Genomic DNA, 24,123 nt, shown 5'->3' on the forward strand with positions numbered 1-24,123 from the left:
TATGACAAGGATGGTAATGGGCCACCCAGCCTGCCCAACCTGGCTTTGTGCCAGGCTTAGACCTACTACCTTGGCCCGTGGGTGGGCTTGGGCCTCAGATGCATGGCCCAATCTACTAGTCAGGCTTAGGCTCAAGTCATTTTATCTTGACCCAACCCAACTTTATATGTACATGTTATATCCTATAAATATGCCATTTTAATCCTTAATTAGGCAACCATCTATCTTGAATGCGAAATGCTGGTTTCATTCTTCTAAAATGTTTATTTCTTTATGCATGTGTGACCCACTTGATAAATGTATATATTAGGAAAATTCGAGGGGCAAATAAGGATTTTATTAATTTTCGGGCTAGGCCAGTCAGGCTCGGGCCTAACCATTTTTTTTTTTTGGACTTGGGCTTGCTATTCTAGGCCCATGTTGGGCTTGGGATGTGCTCAGGCCATGGGTCTTAAGTGTTTGTCAACTTGGGGCCTAGCCCGACCCGACCCGACCCAAACCTGACCCATTTCCACCCCTAATGACAAGTTGGCACTAATGTGCTAGTTGGATCATAACTCGGTGTTCCAACTTGTATTTGAACATCTCTCTCGGACTCTCTTTCTACGCTCAGAAATTGGTAATGGGCACATATCATGCACGTGCAAAGACGATAATACGACAATTACACCAGAGAGTGAGATGGAGCGGGGTCTCACAATACACATGCCAACATATCATATGTGAGTGAGGTCTAACCATTCATTAGATGATTATGGTCTACATTTAACCAATACTTGTGACACATTATGAGTGGACAAGCAACCTGATTTTTGGGCCAGGTGCATGAGTGAGAGTCTCCATTTTATGACTAGAATGATGGCTCACTACTGCTTGGCCCAAATCACCAATCCCCCCAAGTTTTTTATTCTAAACCACATGATCAGGAATATGGATAATATTTTATCCAGATTTATATTTTAACTAATCTGAAATTATGGTTCTATTTAGTTTTTACATCCCCAGTTCATCAACAACACTATTACATTTTGAGATGCTGAAGAAGAAATGGTGGATAATTTGAGGAAAATTGTTAGATTCTTTGAAGTGGTGTTGGGCTTGAAGGTTAACATCCTAAAAAAGTAGGATGTTGGGTGTTCGTATCTAAGGATGAAGGTAGTGAGGTTAGCAGAGGTATTCAAGCGTGTTGTATAGGGCCTTTTCTGACTTTGTATCTCAGCCTCTACTATTATGTGTGGGTAATCCTGCGAAGCATCCGTGGGACAAGGTTATTGAAAGAGTAGAAAGAAAATTGTCAAGGCGAAGAGTAGGCATTTTTCTTTGGCGGCAAATTTGCTGCTTTACTTCATGTCTCTAATTGGGCGTCCGAGGTTTGTTTTGGAAAGACGAGAGAAGTTGAGGCGGGATTTTTTTATGGAATGGTACCAATGAGAATCAAATGTTTCATTTGGATAGTGAATTACGACTGTTTCGAGCATGTCGTGGGTGATGTTGGGGTCCATTGAGGATCTGTTTCTAGCATGGCATGGGGGTGGGATTGGGAAAAAGGGTAGGGTGGTTTAGAGGTTAGCTATGATGGTAGGCATTTGAGCTCTTTGGGGGAAAGGAATAATCGGTGCCTCTGGAACTGAAGTGGGATGGTGCTGGAGGTTTTTAGAAGTGGGAAGTTAGATATTTTGGGATGGGCTTCAAATTTAAAGGCTTTTGATAAGTGTATTTGTTCTTCTTTGATCGGGCATTAGCCATTGTTTTTGCTTTTGAAGCCTTTTTTGGCACTTCTTTTCTAATTAAATTTCATTACCTTTCAAAACAAGAAAAAAAAATTATGGTTCTATATTCTCATTGTTGATTTAGTTGTAATCCAAATTTATATTTAGAATGTAGAGGTTTATGCAGCATCTTGCATATACCATATAAAGAACCTGCGTGTTTGAACATGGCATCTTGAAATTAAATTGCTGATATGGTATTTACATGTATTGGTTTGCAGTGGGTTGATTGTGTTTCTCAGTTGTTACGGATGTATCCATGTGCTTTTGAGTTCACCTCGGTGAGTACACTAGTCTAAACCATCAAATTTATGCTTGTTTTGAGGGCAATAATTGAGCATAATTTCCTTGGTCCATTGGAAAAACTCTTTGCTGATTTACTTCTCATTTGGTGATCTAAGGCCTTCTTAGTTGACTTCTTGGACTGCATGTTGTCTTGTCGATTTGGAAACTTTTTATGCAACAGGTACCTTCTTTCTGAACTTTATCTTGAGTTACCTCTCATTTCTAACTAACCATTGTTTTGTTTGGCTTCCATCTTCCTGAAAGTTGATTCTTATCCATTCTGATTTAGTGTCACCCCAACTGGCATACTCAAAAATACATTGCATCTTTGTAGTTTCTTGATATTGTCCTTTTGTCAGTGTGTATTCAAATGAAGATGAATGAAAGCAGTGGTATGTGAAAATTGCTTGCTGTAAATTTGAAGGGGAATTATTTGATACTCAGGCACAGTAGGGTGCTCGACACACAGGCACTCAGAAATTCTACATACCAGATTGTGGAGGCTACTGTCACTTAGTCTCAGCACAATATCAGATTGAATGAGAAAATCTAATCTCTGATTCGTGGACAATTGGAAATAGGACCATTGTATATTTTTCATTTTAACTGTCCAATAAATGCCCACCAATCTGATAGTCAGATAATCATATAAGCGTAATTTTTGGTTCACGATACATCTAAACTGGGACCCATATGCGACCCATAATTTGGACGGTTAACATGAATTACCTGTATGCCACATATTCATTTGTAGGTAACTTCTTGGAGCAACGAGCACACTCTTCCAGATAATCGAAGTTCTTCTCAAATTTGAAATCTATTCTGGATAATTTAAAAAAGCTGGTCTTCTTTTGAGCAACCGACTTTAAACAGAAAGCTTCAATACCAAGCCATACTTCTTCGTGAATGGTGGAACCATTGACACACAAAATGGTTCTTAAATTGAGGTAGATGGAGTCAAAACATTGGGATTTGTCCGTGCGACTTCCTCAAGTCACTGAACCTGGAATTCCATTACCTTTTGTGTTCTTAGAGGTTAAATTGGCGTGATACACAGACAACTTGATCTCATAATCGGTCAATAGAACTACAGAAACCTCAACAGGAGTAATGAGTCCCTTCTAGCTCAGTGGCAGCCTTGAGAGATCCTGTAACAAGGTAGCAGTTGCTTGTGCATACTGCCCATTTATTCCCCTGCATCACTACCATACCTACAAAATGGCTTTCTCCACAAATTTTTTGTTGTGCTGATTACATTGAAAACCATATTTGTAGCCAAATCTTCTGAAGATTAACTGCTTTAGTGAGTAGATTTTTCAGTCTTTGTTGTAGAAAAATCTGACTATTTAATTAAAACATACCATTGGGCTGCCATGGCTGGTCCCATGGATCTGGCTAAAAGAAGAAGGTTGCTGCAAACAAGTTTCCCAAAATGACCACTTCCAATATCTTGGGTAAGTAATTCATGAGAGTGGAGAGATTAAGAAGGATGCCGCCCATAGAATTCAATCTGGATTGAAGAACTGGAGAGGTGCCTTTGGAGTTTTATGTGATCGTTGTGTATCATTCAAACTGAAAGGGAAATTATGCTTAATGGGATGGAATGTTGGGCGGTTAAGGAACAACACCCTTTTGCCATTTATAGGGAAAAAAAGCTGTTCAAGATTATAAAATGATAAATGAAGTTTCTGGAGAAAAGGGAAAGAAACAAGATCTTTGCTAATCTTGTCAATTAATCCATGAAAGGGGAGAGGAAGGAGATTTCCAAGGTTTAGTTGGATGGAAACCATAGTCTGTGGTGGGTGTGTTAAAGCTAGTATTGTGTTTTGGATGCCATTGGATGCCACTAGAATCCCACAATTAAGTGTCCTTGGGCGAGACTCGAGAGTAGCACTTGGATGGATGACCTCTTGGTAAGTCCTTATGTTGCGATTCTTCAATAAACCATAATCTATGGTCATTTGTTCCTTCTTCCCATTTCTGATGGAGAAAATGACCATTCTACGGCATCTAGCAGTCGTGTTGGAAGATCCTCAACACAGCTAGCCACCTTGACCATAAGTGCGTACTTTAGGGAACCCAAGCTAGGCACCTTGGAAATCACACTTTATTAACTACTCTTACACATTCTATTAACTATTACTATTTGGGGCCATTTAAATTTGGGCAAAGTTGTGTCTTGACTTGTGGTCATGGACAACCGTACGTGTCCATGGTTTGTTAACCCTTGTGCACGTGAACCAATGTGCTGACTAGTCATGGATATGCCACCCTTGGACCATGAGTTAGGTGTCTCTAGTGGAAGGTAGAACTACTTGTCAAAGATACTTTATGGGCTTCGTGCACATGAGGATCATGACGTGATCCAATGTGCCATGTGTGCGATCATCCATGTTCAAGAATCTCACTTGTCCATGTGCCACCATCAATCTTTGAGCACTAAAAAAATGTGGCACACACGTCAATTTGCACATGCACACGTATGAATATGCCTTCGAGCATTCTTTAAGTTTTCCACACGTGCCACAGTCTATCCAGTCCTTGTTCTAGGTTCCTTGACAAACAAGGGATGGAACAACTAGTTAATAACAATGTTTTTCATATCATTATCGCGTAATGTATCGTACCATCGGGATACGGATACATATTGGTTATCGCATGGGATATATCGATTGTATTGCTTAATGTATCGTTGTTGTTGGAAAACATTGGGAAATTGTTCGAATTTTTCTATGAAGCTTCAAGGATTGTTAAAAAAAGACATCAATACACAGAAATCAAAACATCACAAAAAACAAGTGCACATAATAGTTTTCTTTTGTATGAGGTCCTAATCTATGTGTTGTTTGATTGAACTGATGCAAGTATATTCAAAGTCTATTAATATAAGTGCACATAATAGGTTTCCTTTATATTCAAAGTCCTAATCTATGTGTTGTTTCGCCAGTGGCGAAATCTTCGCAGCCGGGGAGAGTTGATGGGGACATCTCGGGCACACGCACGCCCTCCTTATGCACGTACGCAAGGAGGGCCCCACCTTCGATTTGGATCAATGGCGACATCCTTGCAGGGCCTCCTAGTTAGAGGACTGTGTTTTGGTTCCTTGGAGTAGACCCGATCATCATGTGGATCCCATCATTGGATCTCATGATCGTGGCCCACTACCTTAGGTGATCTAGGACTTTGAGTTTTGCTTATTACCGTTATTAGGAACATCATGAACGGTTTAGATTGCATTGATTAGTTGTTATTTTTGATTAATTCGTCTTTAAGTAATAGTATGCGCACATGGCGCGACTTTTGGGTATAAGTTTTTCTTATAAATAGGCAACCCCTTGTAAGGTTTTTTTCATTGAAGATAATTAATAAAATTCTGCGTTTTCCTGCTTCTCTAATTCTTTGAGTTATGGAAACCTAATTGGGTGCGAAACCCTCCATTCTTTGAAGGGCTAACTACCGTGGTGCGAAGCCACACTTATCCCAAATCGCCCCCATCTCCTACCCTCCATATTCTTCATCTCATATAGCCATCCCCTCATCAAATCCATCCACGTTTGCAGCTAATCTTTCCCCTACAACAGATTTTCAGAATCTGACCCAGTAGGAGTGTTGAAACTTCGACGGAGCACCGTGTTCAAACCGATCATCCATTTGCCCTGAAATTTGGAGGGATGGTGGCCCATCCCTGGCCGACCAGGCCCTAGCTGGCCAATTCCAGATTCGTGGGCCCCACATATGTGCGGGCCGTCATCCACGCACGTGCGTCAGGCCGGTTTGCTGTCCACACGTGCGGGCTGATCACAAGTTCCCTCTCTTCTCTATTTCACTCCTCTTTCGCCTTATTTCCATAACCCTAACCCTGGATCATTTCAAATCCCCAAGTTCTATATCACTTTTGAAACCCTAGGTTTTCCCGAATTGAAATGTGAGAATTCCTTGGATTGGAAAATAATCTTTTGCATGTGTGGATGAATCTACTATCCTTTAAGCATTGTTTGGTCTATAATTTTTAATTGATTCAGCCCTAACATGTGTAGGCTTGGAACCTCATAGATTCCTCTTATTGAATGCTTGACTTTATGTGGGATGTCGAATTATTGTGATTGTTTCTAAATTATTATGATCTAAAGCTTGAAATCTTGCACATCATATCTAATTTTCATATCCTGCATCACGATATTGTCAATACTGAAAACATTGGTCAATAATAGCATGTCCTTGACCGTCTAGCCCTGATAGCATTTGATGGATTGCTAGTCGTGGCTAGTGTTTTAAATAGTGAATGGCATGTAGCATTACATTCACTCCCCTAAAGCATGAGGTAAAAGCTACACTGTGTGTAGTGTAAGCTAATGCTACCTGTAGATTTTTAATTAAGGTTGCACTTGGTTGCACCAAATATCATGAAATTTCATGATATTGTGCCAAACTATATTGACTAATAATGAAAGTTCTTGATATTTGGTGTAACCGAACAGAATCTAAAATAATAGGAAAAACAGGGCCAAGATAAAGAAAGAGCAAGAAAACTGATTTAATGCTATTACTTTTATTATTTTTATTAAAATGGCTGAAAAGATTAACTAATTTTTATTGAAAAATAGAAAAATATAACAAATCATTGAAAACATTAATTGATTTTTGTTTTAGTGAAAAGTAACTTTTACCATAGGCTATTTAGCATGTAGGCGTAAATTAGCATGTAGCATAGGCTACATGTGACTTATGTTTTCATCATTTATGTAGCATTAAGGCTATGCTACTCTACATAGCGTAAGGTACATGCTACGTAGAAGCTATTTAAAACACTAGTCATGACACCAGTTTGCCCAAATCTAGACAAGCCCTTTATCACAAACTTTGCCTAGGCAAGTCAAGGAGTGTCCTACAGCTTTGCTAAGCAAAGAAAATGACAATTCAGCACGTTAAATGAGTTGGAAATGCACCCTGTCCACTGGCATGCCTCCACTTGGTGGGTCTTTCTTCGCAATATTTGAAAGCTTGACTACTTGAATTTGAGTTGGACTCGAGCAATGTTTTCAGTATCGGTATCTACAGATGTATTGCACCCTTGGGTACAGAAACTTATTGGGTATCTAATGGGAAATATATGATATATCACATAATGTATCGCTATTTTTGGGAAACATTGGGAAATTGGTTGAATTTTTTAATAAAACTTTAGATGTTAAAAAAGAAATAATAAGTTTCCTTTGTATAGGGCCCTAAACCTAATGAAGTTTGGGCGAATGGTCTTCACCGTAGGTTTGCTCCCTACAGGTGAGGGTTCGATTCCCCTCCTTGGCTTTACTCGATACACGTGGTAGTGGGTGATTGCGTGTATCTGCATGGATTAGTCTCACTTCAAAAAGAGGTGGGGACACCCTGTGTCTTCAAAAAAAAAAAAAAAAAAACTATGCACATTGTTAGTGTATACAGATTGTGTGCACCTGTGGCCTACCTTATTTTTGGATTAGGCTTAGATTTCCTAATTGCACTTATATTCTCATTCTTAAGTCTCCTATTGTAATTAGCCCTCTCTTCTTCTAAGTCGTATTTTTATATAAATAAAGGACTAATGAGAAGGGGAGAATTAGCAAGTTCTCTCCCTCCTCTCATGTTCCCTTCTCTCCTCTCTTATCCCCAATTGATTTTCATGGTATCAAAGCATTACTAATTAATTGGTCTCCGACCGATGTTCTCAAAAGGTAATTACCCATTACAAACCTCGCAACCTCATGCACCTCTATTTACTCTACCACCAAAATTGTTTTGGTGCACATGCTTCGCTCACATTCTTGGACCATCCTGCTCCAAGTTAGGACTACAATTGGTAAAATGTGTATTCTTAGGATACTTGAAATCTCAAAAAGGGTACAAATGTTACCGTCTTGTAAATTGGAAAAGATACATTTCTAAGGATGTGACATTTGTTGAATATGTACCTTATTTCAATTCACAACACAGTAAACATCTTCCTCCTTTTCCACTTACTGTCATAGACAAGTTTTAGATTGAAGATGCACCAAGCTCCAATTCAACCAAAGACCTCAAGGTCTACTCATCAAGGAAGAAAGTTCTTACTATTCTCGGGCACCACAACTTTTCAACGGTTGCACATGCCCTTCACAAAGGAACACAATCTGTGTACACTAACCCTCATAATAAGTTTTCTTCAGGGGATATCTGCTTGATGTTGTCTTTATTTGTGAAACAAATTAAGCAATCAGGATGTTAGCACTTAGCACATTCAATGTATTAAATAAATAAATATTAAGGCTAAATGACCATTAATCAATCTGGATTTTTTTAAAAAAACCTCTGTCAATCTATAGTTCATCCCCCAACATGTTGAACAAAATTTTTCCATACTCTAATTGCAGTTTAAATGGGTGAAATGGGTTTAATTTCAGATTTTACCCAAATTTTCCAACTTAACAAAGTAGAGTGTAATTGATATTAAGATCAACCAACACTCATAAACACTTGCAAATTAAGGCTAAATAACTGCTAATCAAATGGATTTAAAATTTTTATTGATTTAATTTTTTTTTTAATAAGAATTTTTTTTTTTTTTTTTTCAAAATAATTTAAAACCTCTGTCAAGTTGTAGATCAGCCTCCAATATGTTGAATGCGATTTTTCCATACAAATTGCAATTTAAATGGGTGAAATTGAGGAAATTTCTAAGTTTTCCCAAGTGATTTACAACGGAAAAAAAAAACGAATTAAAATTAAAAAAAAAAACTCACCATTTGAAACCAGGGTCCACCACCCATCGTCCAATCTTGATTTGCACAACATTAAAAAATCAGTTTTTTTCTCTAAATAATTGAAGAGTGTTGGTCAAATTTACTTCAAGAATGGATTAGAAGTGGAAGATTTGACAATTGTAGGTTTCCTTTAAAAAAAAAATAAAAATAAATTATTATTTCCTTTTTTTTGATCTTTGATTTTTTTTTTTTTTTTGTGTGAAAAAGGGGAGAGGGCTGTTGGTATCACAGGTATCGATGATACTTTCAAAAGTTATCGTTGATGCATTATAACTTACAATGGCAATGTTTTGAAAATATCACATTGTATTGATATATCGTCAATACAATGCAATATTTAATGATATTTTCATCAATACCCTGAAGTCTAATGACTTCCAGGATGTTTTGAATTGGCCAAGGTCGATACTGATAATATTGGCGATACTGCAAATGCTGGACTCAATTGAGCAGATGAAGAGCAGGCTAGTGAATTCTTTAGTTTTCTTGGGCCTGAAAAATGTCACATTCCCAATACTTACTGTATGTTTACATGTCACTAGGAAATGTCTTAAGGCTTTAAGATGACCTTAGTACTAACAAATCCATCACTAGAAAAAGGCTGTGGAGGTTAAGCTCGTTAGTGGCTCCATGGGCTCTATGGTGGGAAAGAAATGAGGGATGCTTCAGAAGTAAGGAGTTTTAGAAGTGTTCAAAAGGGCATGTCACAATGTTAAGGAACGGCCGGAAGCGTAATCCTAGCTTGTTGTTACTAGGGTAGTCGTTTTTTTCTTGGTTTTCTTGTACATTCGTTTATTTTATTTTTTTTAGGCTTCAGCCTGTTTAAGGAAATATCATCATCGTTTCAAAAAGTAAAAAAGGAAAAAAAATAAATCAATCCACATTCGAAGAAGCAGCTATCAGAAGGTTGTGAGGACAATGCTGAAAGCAATAATCATCTTTATGGTGGGAAAGAAATGAGGGATGCTTCAGAAGTAAGGAGTTTTAGAAGTGTTCAAAAGGGCATGTCACAATGTTAAGGAACGGCCGGAAGCGTAATCCTAGCTTGTTGTTACTAGGGTAGTTGTTTTTTTCTTGGTTTTCTTGTACATTCGTTTATTTTATTTTTTTTAGGCTTCAGCCTGTTTAAGGAAATATCATCATCGTTTCAAAAAGTAAAAAAGGAAAAAAAATAAATCAATCCACATTCGAAGAAGCAGCTATCAGAAGGTTGTGAGGACAATGCTGAAAGCAATAATCATCTTTAAGGAACAATAATTATAGTGGACAGGGTTTATTATTATTATTATTTATTTAATACTCCATTTGAGGGAATAATGTTTTACTCATTTTTTAAGTTTTATCTATTTATTTGTCTTGAAACTGCCTCAGATAACATGGAAGCACTTAATTGACTGTTGTTGTTATGTATCAGTGAAAAGGAAAGGCTGCAGTCTCGTATTTCTGATACCTGTGGATGCATGTGGGTGTACTTGGCTAGTCTGCGACGTTCTGAAGGCTCTTGTCATGTGCACTGTAACCTCTTTTATGATCCCACAAAACACAATGGCCCACTGTTACCTCCTGCAGCAGCATTAGCTCCGACACTCTGGCCCCAGTTTCATCTGAGATGGGCGTGTCCTTCAGAAGCACAAGCTGGGGAACTTGAAGCTCAGTGTCGGAATATGGCTAGGAAATTTGCCGATATCCAGAAGGTATCATTTTTCATTTGCTTCTCAAATTAGACGGTGAAAGTTTCATTTATCATCCGATTTCACTCTCCTTGGATGTCTCCGTCTCGTGAAACTAATACTCCAATCATAGTTTATCATCTGTCTTCCTGGTTTTTAGAAGAATACCTTTACCTTTTCCCTTGTTTTCTTAGTGTGTTTGTGTCTGTCTATAAATCATCATCATCATCTAAGCCTTGTCCCAACTAATTGGGTCAGCTTTGGAACCTATTCCACCATTGCACTCTATCAAGGTTGGAGTGGCCACACATGCACACAAACATGTGCTTTCGCACACCAACACACACATGCATGCACACGCGTACACACATGCATGCAAGCATGTGCTCTCGCACACCAACACACACATGCATGCACACGCATACGCACATTTGGTGGTACCGGGCTGATGCAGAGCCCACGTGATGTATATATAACACCTAACCCATCCATTAGATGCGTCACCTCAAAACCACCTGGACCCAAAAATAAGCTTGATCCAAAATTCAGGTAGGCCTCAGCACGGAACAAGTCAGGGGGGGAGACCCACCCTTGATTTTCACTGAGGCTCAGCTGAGGTGCAAAAACTCCTGATTTTTGGCCAGACCCTTCAACCAGTCCATATGAGGGTTTTGAATGGCCTAGATTCCGTATTCACAACATGGTGGACCTCCCATGCAAAATCAACAGTTGCCTTCCCTCAAACTTGTTCCCTGTGTTGTGGCCCACCTGAGTTTTTGATTGGTCTGACTTTTGGCCCTGAGGGTTTCTTGAGGTGACGCATCTGTGGACCAGTTGGATGTCACACACACATCATGTGGGCCCCACATCACCCTGGTATCTCCGTAGCTTACCGACCCTAGTAGCATGCCCCATGCACACACGCGCTCACACACACATGAATATATACTTCAGTATCATGATTTAGCTGCAAGAACGTGTTAGCATCTGGGTTTTCAAGGTCATTTTGGTCAACCCTGACATTTTTCTAAGTTTCACTTAAATGGCCGAAATCTTATTTTCCGATTTGAGGCAAGTCATGAAAATTGTGTCTCAGCAGGCTTGTATGGAACAACCTGAGCAAAATTCCTGTGGGTAGTAGGGGAGGCAATGGGCTGGGCTGCCTGACCCAGCCCTTTTGAGGCCAGGGCTTGGGCCCCGAAACTTGGCCTCAAGGCTAGGCTTGGGCTAAAAATCTAGGCCTGGTGTCTAAGCCAGACTGGAATAGGCCAGTGACAAATAGCCCCGCCCGACCCCATCCTTAGGCCCTTGTGTAAATAGTATGTTGATTATTGCCTGTTTGATTTACTGTAATTACTTGTACTTTGACCGAATACTGGCATTTATTAATTACAATTTGAAAATATGGAAATAAGATATTGACATCTACATGGGCTGGTCTCTTCCTTTGACATGAAAAACGAGACAAACCATGGTTACGTCCCAAAACTGTGGGCCCCCCTACAATGTATGTGTTCAATCCACCCCGTTCATCCTTGTAGCCTTATTATTTTAGGGCATGAGCCCAAAAATGAGGCAGATCCAAAAGTCTTGTAGCCCCCAAGAAGCCTTCAATGGTAGACGACATTCAATTCCCCCTTTTTCTGTGTAGTCCACTTGAGTTTTGGATCTGCCTCATTTTTGGGCTCATGTCCTAAAATAATGAGGCAAAATTAATGGTCCGCATGGATATAACACATACATCATGGTGGGGGGTGTGGGACCCACGGAGTTTTTGCTTTGGAAACAACAACAACAACAACAACAACAATAATAATAATAATAATAATTTGTCGATGATAATATCGATCATATTGCAATATTATTGCTACCGCAACATGGGCGATTCAAGACTAGTCTTTCATTTCCTTTTCAGTTGTCAATGATTTCTTGGAGAAATATCATGTGTTGTCGATATTTTGAAATATCGATAGAGGTTTGGATGGAAGTTTCAATGGATGGTTGGACTAGTTTCTTACGACATCACATGCCTTTAGGCTCCCCATTAAATGAAAACTTATTATGTATGCATTCTTTTTGCAATTTTTATTCCTAAATATAGGCAAATATGTGTATTTTAGCATCTTTTGAAGTTTCACTGAAAATCCCAATTGTTTTCCTTGTGTTTTTCCAATATTTCCTTGCAATTCCAGTTATCGGCAACATCAATATTGTTTTCGTATCCCCAGCCAGCGAAACTTGTAGAGATATTGATACTTTGAACACTAGATGCATTTGGATTTGGTGGCATCCAAATCACCTTTTTATTTTCACTTTAACTCATAGGGCCACCCTGATTCAGCCCCATCCTATCTCGGCCCTAGCCCGGCTGTAGCCCAGCCCAGCCCAACCCTCAAAGGCTAGGGCTAGGGCCAGGGTCTCTTTAGCCTGTTAGGTCCAGGGCTGGGCTTAGGGCTCTAGGGCTGGGCCAGGGCCAACCTCAGCATGGCCCTCGTGCAGTCCATTTCTGTCCCTAGTGGGTAGTGCACACTAGCTGTGCTAAGGTGCAGCATGGGGCAGTGTGACCGTGTTGGCATGTGGATGGTTTTGTTAAACCATATATCAATTTGTTTCATAGCATTTTGTACAGCCAACTATTTGAGCACAATCGTGCATGTGTGTGGGAAAATTATGCTTAGTGGTTTGCTTGGCAACTGCTCCTCCACGATACTACTCTACTTGCTCACCAACGAGGCCTGTAGGTAATAATTGGGCCGTGTTGGACCATGTTGGCATGTGAGTGGTGGTGTCATCGATGTGAGCCTTTGCCATGGCCGATTCCAAGAGCCAGGCTAATAAAAGAGGAATGTTGATGTGTGGTGGGTGGCTCATAGTTGATGATGAGACGAGATGAGGCATTAAAAGTTCTACATTTTTAGAAGCTCTTCCATTAAAAATTTCTAATGTTTTCTTATCTGGAGAGTTTCAGGCAAAAGAGATGGCAGAATCAAAGGCTAAAGACGTCATAACCAGCATGGAATCACTAACGGCAGAGTTACTGAAAGAGAGGCAGCTCAGCAGCTCAGCCATGGATTTGGCCAAAAGGGCCTGCAGGGAGAGCCTAGCCATTAAGAGGGCAATACAGTCGCTTGGATGCAAGGTGCATTTCTCAAACAGTGGCGACTGTGCCTTGGACATGGAAAGCTCGCCGCTCCAAGCAAAACAGAAATTCGTTCACACTCCTCACAAACTCACGGATGGAGACAGTGGGCAGCAGGATGAAAAATCAGATCTTTCAGTGTCTATATCAGTCATTGCTGACGACGTAGCTTCTAACAACCTAGCTGGTCAGCCATGTGAAAATCTATGCCCATTCCGCACAAGAGAGGGGGGTTGCAAGTGGCCTGACGCTGAATGTGCGCAGTTTGCGAGCCAGTTTGTTGGGTTGACGGCAAACTTTGATGCATTTGACCGGCTTTCTATCTATGATTGTTATTTCGGGTCAGAATAAGGAGTGGGTGGCAGTTTGAGTTGAGTTGTTTGACCTCCACAGGCTGTCATCAGATGAGAGATATCTGAGCCGATTTTTTTCAGGCAATCAGATCAGACTCATCCATACCCGATCGGAGGATTTTCGTGAAGGGAATTGAATGGAGTTCCTGAAGATTCAGGCTGCGGAATGGATTTCAATTTTTCAGAAGAGCCTTCCCCACGCATTCAAGGTGATACGGGATACCATATGGGGAGGAATGCCATGCTCTCTGCAAAATGGTGGTGGAAGACAAAAACTCTGCAGTAGCCAAGACTTTGGTTTGTACATAAATAATGGCAAAAAATGATTCAATTGGATTACGCTTCGATCAGCAGAAGCGAAGTCAAGATGATTCAATCTAGTGCTGCCAACCTTTGTTTTGTTAGTCATTTGCAGCTGTGTATGTACAGCATCTACTGATCTGATACAGCGTTAAATGTATATTTTTTATCGGGATGTTAGCTTGATTTTAAGCTGCAATCTACTTACTGTATAATATTTGGGCCACTTTGGAAATAATGCCATCTTCTGTGAAGTAGTTGTATAGGTTTTTTTGGGCCATCATTATCTCTGCAAGTAGGGCCCCTGTGGTTCAGTAAACCACTGTTGTTGATGGAACACTGTCCAAAAACTTCCCAGACATGAAGATGCTAGACGTCTGATTGATCATTTTTCTTCCATCAATTCATAGGCCTTTTTTTTTTTTTTTTTTTTTTTCACTTTTTGACCACTGTCCAAAGACTTACCTGACACAGATTATGGTAGGCGTCTCATCGTTGCTTTTCTTCCTTTTTTTTTTCCCCTCTCTTTGCCTCTTTTTTTTTTTTTTTTTTTTAATAATTAAATTCTTTCGCCCCTTAATTATCTATTTCCAGGCCATCAATTGAAATAGTCAGCTGTGTTGATGGCTGAACTGTGGGCCTTTGCCCAGATCAGATACTTTGATAACGAAGGGAGCTCTATTTGAGGCTGTGGCATGCCTAGCTGGCATAGACAATTTTTCTTTTTCTTATTTCTTATTTCTTTTTTTGAATAAAGTAAATGACCCTGGGAAAAGGGGAACCGGATTGGGTGAGGCCTGATGTGGCAATATTTGATTGGTCCAGTCACATGACGTGCCATCAGTAGAGCTGGGCATCGAGTCGAGTCGGACTGAGTTAGGCCTGACCCGAACTCCACTCGACTCGGTACTGAGTCCAGCATGCCTGAACTAATCAGAGTCCGGGTCTGGCCTGGACTAATCTGGACTGAGTCTGACCCAGTCAAAAGTACCGAATTGGTTCAAGTTAGCACGGTATGGTGGTGATAGAAATTGAGCTGGAGCATTCGTTCTAATAGTATGGGTGATATTTATAAAAAAGAAAAAAAAGAAAAAGAAAAAAAGAAGCAATCTCGCCAAACTGCCCATCCTGTGGGTCCAACTAATGAACAATGTGGAAGGCTAGCATTGTTTGTGGTCCAAACAGGAACTTTTGATCAAGAGATTCTTTACTAATCCTCACAATACCAAAGAAAAAAGGAAAGAAAGAATTAGTAGATCAGGTGCTGCTTCAAGGATTTGGCACAAACTTCCTATATTTGTTAAAATGTCAAATCTCCTTTTAACCGAGAATGTGATATAATATAATAACGTGCAGCCGACTAGAGTCGCCAATGGAGCTGAATGAAATCATCGGTTAATGTGAAAACCGTCTAACTCAATGATGCAACTACAACTACCACGTCTCTCTCCCCAACATCCCATGCAGGACTGGCCTGCAGTCTCCCAATACACCCTTCTCTTTCTCCGTTGGCTGTAAACAACAATGCTGCTTCATTCTATGGCATTCCTTGCTTCGCCCAAGTGACTGGATTATCTGTTCGAAGATGAATTCGTTGCAAGGAAAGGCGATCGGGCCGTGGTGTTCATGCCCATACTCCTCGTAGGCTTGGTCCAATAGTTGCCTGAAGACAGGATGGTTCAAATAGGAGGCCCTTATGACAAACCGTCGGCCTGGATTGCCGACACTCACAGCTAAGTGACCGGGTGGGACGTCTGCCGGTGTGTCCTTTGCACCTTTGGTGAGCTTGCGCCATTTCTCGGCCATCCGTCTGAGCCTGGTGATGCTGTAGAGGCTAAACCTTGTGTAATCGGTTCGAGCCATGGCTGAGGCGACTATGGGTTTTCTAATGGGGCCAGTAAGAAATTGAAGGTTTGTGGTGTGTGTGTGTTTGAGGAGTTATTATAATGGGAATGGTGGGGTATTGAATGATGAGAAAGTGGCTCACGGCGCATGTGTGCGCTGTGGGAAGCACATGGGCTTTTTCTGTATGTACTCACGTGTAGTGCCCCACGTAGGACTAACATTCCCTGTGACCGCTCGTGCTACTGATGATGAGCTGGTGATGGGCCCTCGCTGGGATTTTGGGTCTTGTGCAATCATGACACGACGTATGTTTGTAGAGAAGAACATTGATACTCTGCCAAATCGTGGTGGATGATACACAGGCAGTTTGAAATTGCACGCAAGTAATTCGATTATGGGTCCCAGTTTAGATGTATCATGAACTAAATTTAGGATTTTATTTAATTATCTGACCATTCGATTGGTGAACATTTATTGTACGATTGAAAAAGAAAAAGAAATTAACCAAAGGACCTATTTCAACAAGCAAGTGTCCAAATAATCAGAGTTAAGGGTTGTTTAGGCAAACTGATTTTGTAGTGTGAGTTGAATTTCGGTCGGTTTGATTTTTGAGTTGATGTTTGCCAAATATACAAAATCTGATTGCCTGTGTATCAACCTTCCTACTATGCCACCCTCTAAAATAACTTCCCATGTTTCTTCTATTTCTATCCACCACAATGCATGTTTGCATGGATATATTAGTAATGTTATGAATTATGTGGATACACGTTATCAATTGGATTGTAACAATCATAGTCCATGGTCGCGGGATCTAGACCACTTGTCTATTGGGTCACATGGTAGATAGGATACACCTCAAGAATTTCCCTGATGTGACAATCCTAATGTTTGGTTTTGTGCACTATAATTAGACGGTTAAGAATAGAAGCACAGAAATTGTCCACCTTCAACTGAAACAACTCCCTTGAAATTTTGGGCAACAGGTCCACAAAGCTTCATGCTTGGACGATCATGATACTCCATCTTTTGGGCCCTACTGTAAGATAGATGGCGTCAATCACATGGAGTACCCAACACGTTTCTAACTCCCCATTTAATTCCCACTAACTGAGCACCAAGAACATTGCCATTTTTTTTTTTTTTTTTTTGCATGTTATCCATCTATGGTCGAACCCACCAAACATATGGTCAGGATAATCTGGACATGCATTCAATCAGGTTCAATCATGGATGGGCTAAGCAATGGACCTCCAGTGTGGTCCTCCACATGAATGTCCATGAGAGACAAGATGGACCAAAAATAACGTACCAGGGAAACTTTGAAGATAAGCATTGAAAAATGGGATATATAATAAATGAGACAACCAGGTCTGTCTCAGCTGGGGTTAACTACACCCGTACTACACACATACACTATAATGCATACCGGGTTGGGTGCTGTCAGGTCAGGGGAACAGTCGAGTGGAGGGGACTAGACCTGACTCATTCAAAAATTGTGTCAGAATTTTGGACCGAGATATTAAAATTCAGGTCGGGTCTAAGTCAAATTAGGCAAGAGGCTAGGTCAAGGTTGGGTAAAGCAGGGTTGATTTCGAGAGGAGGGTATACCTTTTATACCAGCCCTCACTAGTTGTTGGGTCTGTCTAATGACCCATTGGGTTGACCCAACTCATTTGCAGCCTATGGCTGTCAACTAGGGGACAATGCTAGACCCAACCCCATCTTGATACTTAAGATTCCAGCCCAAGCTAACATAACAAACAAGACCCCGACCTGACTCAAAAATTGCTAAAATCCCTATTTCTCACTTAAATGTTCCAAATCTATCTGTTGATTAAGTAGGTCAGCAATGAAACCAACGGTAGGGATTAGAATGACATATTTGTGCAATATAAGTATAACACATCTATCTATGAAGTCGGGTTGGGGCCAAGTCAGGCTTATTTGAGTTGAGGCCAAGCCCAACACATTTATTCAGCCCATGCATGCAAGGGCCAAGCCTAACCCATGGACCAAGCAAGTAGGTTCGAGGCCGAAACAAAGCTGGGTTGGGCTCGTCAGTTCAAGCAGGCTACATATGAGAAGATTACAAGTCCAGTAATGGCACTGGCATTAAAATAAAATTAAAAAAAATAAAAAAATAAAAAAAAATAAAAAAATGAAGGAAGCAAGTTGAATCTAAGCCATCCCACGCAGCCCATATTGCAATCAGCGATGGCCAATAGTGGGGTGAGGAGCGGCCAGGCCAACACCAAGCTGCTACCGGACCGTCGCGGAGTACCAGACAATATAACCAGCCATTCACTTTTGGCACTCCTTACGGTTGAGTGAGGATTTAAACATGGTCTACCTTAGTAGTAGGGCTGGCAGTCACGGATAAGCCACTGCCAGGCCGACACCTCCCTCTCTTTGATGAAGCACAAGGTAGGGCTTATGGTGGATCCATGCATCCTCCTGAGCCATCCCTTTGGAAGTCAGCGTCAGCCCCGGTGGCCATCTTCTTGCTTACGTGCCTTGTGAGCCTGAGCTGCGCCATTGGTGCTCCTCGTGGTCCACACATCTCCATGCACGGGCCCTTGGCCTGAACTATGCCTTACTTGGGTAGATACATGGTCCCTTAAAAGAGACATTGCTTTGTGCGCCGAACCGCACCGGTCGCACATTCAACGGTCCATGTCGCTCTACCCCTCGTCCATGGGAATGTGGTGCACCTGTTAGTATATTTATTTGTCAATAACATGCTTTTGTATGTCAGTGAGTCGGTTGAGACCTTGAAAACTAAATACTGAAGACACATGAAGACTTGGAGAATCAAAGAAGTAAAGAACAAGTAAATTGAGGTGTCTTGGCGATCCTAATCTTTGACTCAAAACAACCTAACCTATAGATGATCTTAACATTAATAGGTAAACCTTTTTGTTGATAATTCCATAGCTTTAGGAGCCTAATATGAATATGCTTAGATAGGTTATAGAGGTCCTGAGCTACTGTAATCCAAACTGCCCAAAACAATAGTCTCATGGGTGAGCTCAAGCGAAAGTTCACTATCCAATGAATTTTTCTGGCTAAATTCGATAGAGCTCGATTAATCGATGGCCCTCGAACAATCGATTAAGGATGTTATTCTCTGCCTGTTTTATGGCCATTGGACCTTTATATAGGACATTCATGCATTGGGCATTTTGATGGGTTTTTGATGCAATAGGTGATTCATAGCTCATATCCATCATCATAAGCCTCTAAACCAAAGAGATTTAAGTAATCTTCCTTGTGATTTATCACTTGAATGAACATTCCAAGCTATCTTTGAAAATGAACTTGATTTTATCAATTTCCTAAAGATTAAACCCAAGCTTATAAGCATAAACATTGTGTAAATCCTCTTGAACGCCTATCTAGGTGAATTCTTTAGGAAATCAACTAATTGTAGAAGATTCCACCATCCTCCCTTACCTTGGTTACTTTATTGGCATATGTCATCCAAGGCAACCGATCGTTAGAGCTTAAACATCTGTGTCAACAATCGGGAGAGCACAAAGGGAGCGGATTGAAGCGCGGGAGAGCATTAATCAAACAACCTAAGCAAGACGCATCAACAGGGCTTAATCTGACAAGTAAGTGTCACTTGTAGAGTCTATTTACACTCATTTCTTGTGTACGATTGAGTGTAGGGTTTGTGACTAAACTCGAATAGGTTATTGTACATCACATAGGCTCGTGTAGAGCTAAATTCACCAAACACGGGTGTATACATATTAGTCTCCTTCGTGAGCCTTCGGTGGAAGTGTACGTAGAGCCTTAGATTATGATCGTAATCACCAGACACATGTGAGTACATATTAGCCTCTGACAGGAGCAAAACGTAGGTAATTAGATTATGACATATAATGGTTGTTGGTTAGTCGATAGAAAACCATCTTAGTCTCTGTAAGAGCCACTAACACGGGTGGAAACGTGTTCCTCTGACACGAGAGTGTACGTGTAGGTTTTTAGTTACCTAAGTGAAACCATTGTAAAGGTTATTGGTGAACCTGGTTTAAAACATCCGATAGTGAATACCAATATGGTCGAGAAGAGTGCATCCACTGGGAGTGGAGTAGGGAAACCGAATTACTATACATGCGTGTGTTTGCGATTGTCATTTGAGCACAATTCTCTTCATGCTTATTATTTAATTAGTTAAATCATATGAATGCTTGTATGCTAGACACTTAACTTGTAAGCACACATAAGCTCACTATCATTATAGACTAGTTGCTTAATTGTTATATTATTTGTAATTTATGTGATTGGAACCACTTCGGCTTAAGGGCCTTTGTGTTAGTTTGCCTTATTAGTTTTAATTGGTAAATTGTATTAATTAGGTAAAATTTTTTAAAGTGGCCTTAATCTCTCTCTTCTAAGACTTAGCTATAATTATATAGCTTTGCCAAGCTTCCGCATGCGCCATGATAGACTATTCCACGCAATTTCAATTGATATCAAAGTGGGTAGCTCTTGATGGGCGTAATCGCCTAGAGTTGATCCAATATAAGGTTTTGAATTATGTATACCCAAGATAGATGTGTCATCACACGACCGCCTTATTTTGATAGGTCTAACTACACTTATTGGAAGGCTGGAATGAAGGTATTTATGAAATTGCGGTTTAGACCGCTGTAGTAGAAGTATGGAATAGTCCGAGAGTCCTAGAGGGGGGTGAATAGGACTTTTCAAATATTATACCTATCTAAAACTTCTAATTACTTAACTTAAATAATCCTTCAATTTAAAGCAAGTAAGGCAATATAACTTTAAAGGCTTCTAAGCCAACGGAGGTTCCAATCACATAGACTACTTAAGATATGAAAATTAAGTGATTAGCCTATAGCATAGTGAACATGTGTGTGTGGAATATGTTACCTATTAATCTTAGGCATTCATCTTAATCATGCATATATAATTACGCATTCAAATTATACACATAATTTAAACAGATGCATAAATGACAATTCCAAATACAAGCATATATAGTGGTTCAACTAGTTGCTTACTCTACTTCTGGCGGACGCACTCTCTCTTAGAGTGTACTGGATTTCACCATGAATGGTTGTAAATCAGGTTCACTATTAACCTTTACATCCCTGCATAAAGGACTCTCCAATTTATGCTCTACACACGAGCAAAGGTCCTATACTAAGAACCTACGTTAGGCCCCATGGCCACGGTCCTACACCAGGCACTTATGTTTAGGCCCATCGGCCAAGGTACCAAACAAGGCACTCACGTTTAGGCCCACCGGTCGAGGTCCCACACTAGGAACCTACATTTAGGCCTACTAGCCAAGATCTCACATAAGGAATGTCACGCCCCAAACTCGGAAACCAGGCTCATAAAATTTTCGATCGCTGAATCCAGCGGCGACAGCTTCCCTAGTACCCCATTATTCGCTCCTGGCACCTATACACTAAGTTTCGATTCTGGGATCCTACAAGGAAGGTTTTTAACATGAATTTGATTCGTAATAAGCATAACCCACGAACAATAACCAAGACATCATTACAAAATTCACTATGATAAAAAACTTTAAGTTACAATGTGCATGAAGGAAAATACAATGATAATAATAACGGAAACTCCCGAAGTTCAATTGTACGCTCCTGCTGCGACTAAGCTACGGCGGTATCCTGGCGTCACCTGCACGCATCAATCGTGCATAAGCCTATAAAAAGCTTAGAGGGTGGTGTAAATGTGTGCGTAATGAGAGTGTGCTCAGAATGCAATATTAGAGTAATGCGAAATCATGCTAATAAGTCCAAGAATGCAATTAGCCGTATCAAGGCTATGTAATGCAAGACATGAATGCTATCGGTCATATTAAGACTATGCGGTGTAAGGCATGAATACTATCGGCCACATCAAGGCCATACGATACAAGGAGTGAATGATGTCGGCCATACCAAGGCCATGCGATGCAAGATGCAATTGAAGCATACCAGTCCTCATCCGAATCCACATATCAATGCAACTCATCTTTAGAGCATCAAATATCAGTACAGTTCTCACGCTGGACAATCACCGGGGTCTAGTTCACTCTACGCCAGCTTGCTGCCCCTATCCGAGCGCACAACTGGGTAAGTGGAAGAGACCTCACTATTCGCCTACTAATATTGGGCCCGACTCGTCGATAGTGAACTATTTCTCAAGCTAGTCAAACTCAACCTAAATATTGTTCCCTCACTCAGGCGGGTAAGGTCACACCCCTTTCCAAGCAACCGCGACACAGTGGGAGACGCGATCTACTGGTATAAGGCCCTCATGTGCTCATGTATCCACTCGGTTTCGATGTTAGAGTCATCATCTGGTACCATCGGGTTTAGAAATTTTCACCTAGGGATATCTATGACGCTCCGATGCTAGTAACAGTATTTTCGGTATCTAATCCTGCCATCCACTATATGCCTATGAGGTCATAGCCTTGACGTCGCCAAGGCATAAAGAAATCATGTCATAAAAATGTGGGGTGCATGAATCACACTATCAGTCATGCAGCAATCCTGCGCGTACCGCGCGCTCATGTGGGGTAACTCCGCTTATCAAGGAGCCCCATAAATAATCTGCCCGAAGGCATATGCTATAATTAGTTACTCTTCATATCAAGCATACATATGATGTGTATGAGCATGAATCATAGGGCTATACTAAGCATGTTATATGGTAATGAACTCTATTCATAACGAAGATGGGCCTAAACGGCCTACACACTATAAGTATAGGCCTAACAATGGGCCTTAGGGAGAGTTACAATACAGACATTTAACCATCATTGCTCTTACAATGTGGACGTCAAACCATCATTGCTCCCAAGGCATGACCGCTATAAACATCATTACATACATCATGGTAGAATCTCACTTCGCAATGGGCCTCATATACTACACATCCAGCCCCACACAAAGGCCTCTTATACGTCTCATCGGGCCTCACTCGTGGTCCTTATATACATCACATTGGACCTCAACCCATGGGCCTCAAATACATCAAGTGGGCCGCATCACATGGGCATCACCAATGGGCCTTATATTCATCAAGTGGGCCGTATCAATGGGCCACACCAATGGGCCTCATATACATCAAGTGGGCTACATCAAAGGGCGCACCAATAGGTCTCAAATACATCAAATGGGCCGCATCAACGGGCCGCACTAATGGGCCTCATATACATCAAATGGGACATATCAATGGGCCACACTAATGGGCCTCATATACATCAAATGGCCGCACCAATGGGCCTCATATACATCAAATGGGCCACACCAATGGGCCGACATATATCACATCGGGCCTCATCAAATGGGCCAACATATATCACATCGGGCCTCATCAAATGGGCCCCAAATGCATCAATTGGGCCCACCATTTTAGGTGAACTTGTAACGTCTCAGAAAAATCCATACAAGGACCCGACTACCACCTTAGGCAGAAATCACCCAGGACCAAAACCTTTAGAAATTAGGTTAGTATTAGCGAGTGGTAAACTAGAGTACTTGTGAAATTAGCACTAATCACTTTAAATATGATCTGCAAGACCCAAACTATGCAGTATCATTGACGCTCCATTACCCTAAAGTCTAGAATCCATCCCTAAACCCAGTTGCTCTCGGGAGCACACCGAAACTCCGTATCGGACCTGGACCACACGTCGAGAGTCCGATGATCACGAAACTATACAGTTATGACCGTATTACTGGACTTGACAACCCTTTCGAGAATCAAGTCTTAATTGTGTCTAGAAATGCATAACTTGAGCCCGGAGCAAAGTGTGTGAGAAACATGAATGTCTTTAGAAATGAAATCTGAACTTAAGTAATCTGAGTCGTGTCGCTTGCGGGCTAAATATAAGGATTCAGACTGTCAAATTCAGACCCAAATACACCCTCGGATCAGGAGAAATGTCCCACACATGTCGATGCACTTGTGGCCCTGATCGAGTGCCGGTGACCGTTA

The 24,123-nt window shown here is 40.9% G+C and overlaps 2 protein-coding genes across 8 annotated transcripts in view; one reads left to right on the forward strand and one right to left on the reverse strand.

Annotated features, from left to right (window-relative positions):
* LOC131235711 (phosphatidylinositol-3-phosphatase myotubularin-1) overlaps positions 1-14,527 on the forward strand; it is a 124,651-nt gene extending 110,124 nt beyond the window's left edge. For all 7 annotated transcript variants that reach the window (XM_058233024.1, XM_058233023.1, XM_058233020.1 and 4 more), the window contains 4 exons: positions 1,991-2,050; positions 2,171-2,235; positions 10,242-10,521; positions 13,466-14,527. In XM_058233024.1, coding sequence (XP_058089007.1) covers positions 1,991-2,050; positions 2,171-2,235; positions 10,242-10,521; positions 13,466-13,987 — 927 coding nt within the window. In that variant the 3' untranslated portion in view covers positions 13,988-14,527. The remainder of the gene's footprint in view (positions 1-1,990; positions 2,051-2,170; positions 2,236-10,241; positions 10,522-13,465) is intronic.
* A 906-nt stretch (positions 14,528-15,433) lies between these two features.
* On the reverse strand, positions 15,434-16,177 carry LOC131234888 (auxin-responsive protein SAUR71-like). Its single transcript, XM_058231878.1, has one exon. It carries the CDS (start codon positions 16,150-16,152, stop codon positions 15,724-15,726), a length of 429 nt encoding a protein of 142 aa, XP_058087861.1. The 5' UTR covers positions 16,153-16,177; the 3' UTR covers positions 15,434-15,723.
* Between the last annotated feature and the right edge of the window lie 7,946 nt (positions 16,178-24,123).

Source organism: Magnolia sinica, chromosome 19 (genome assembly GCF_029962835.1).
Source record: "Magnolia sinica isolate HGM2019 chromosome 19, MsV1, whole genome shotgun sequence".
In the NCBI taxonomy this organism is placed as follows: Eukaryota; Viridiplantae; Streptophyta; class Magnoliopsida; order Magnoliales; family Magnoliaceae; genus Magnolia; species Magnolia sinica.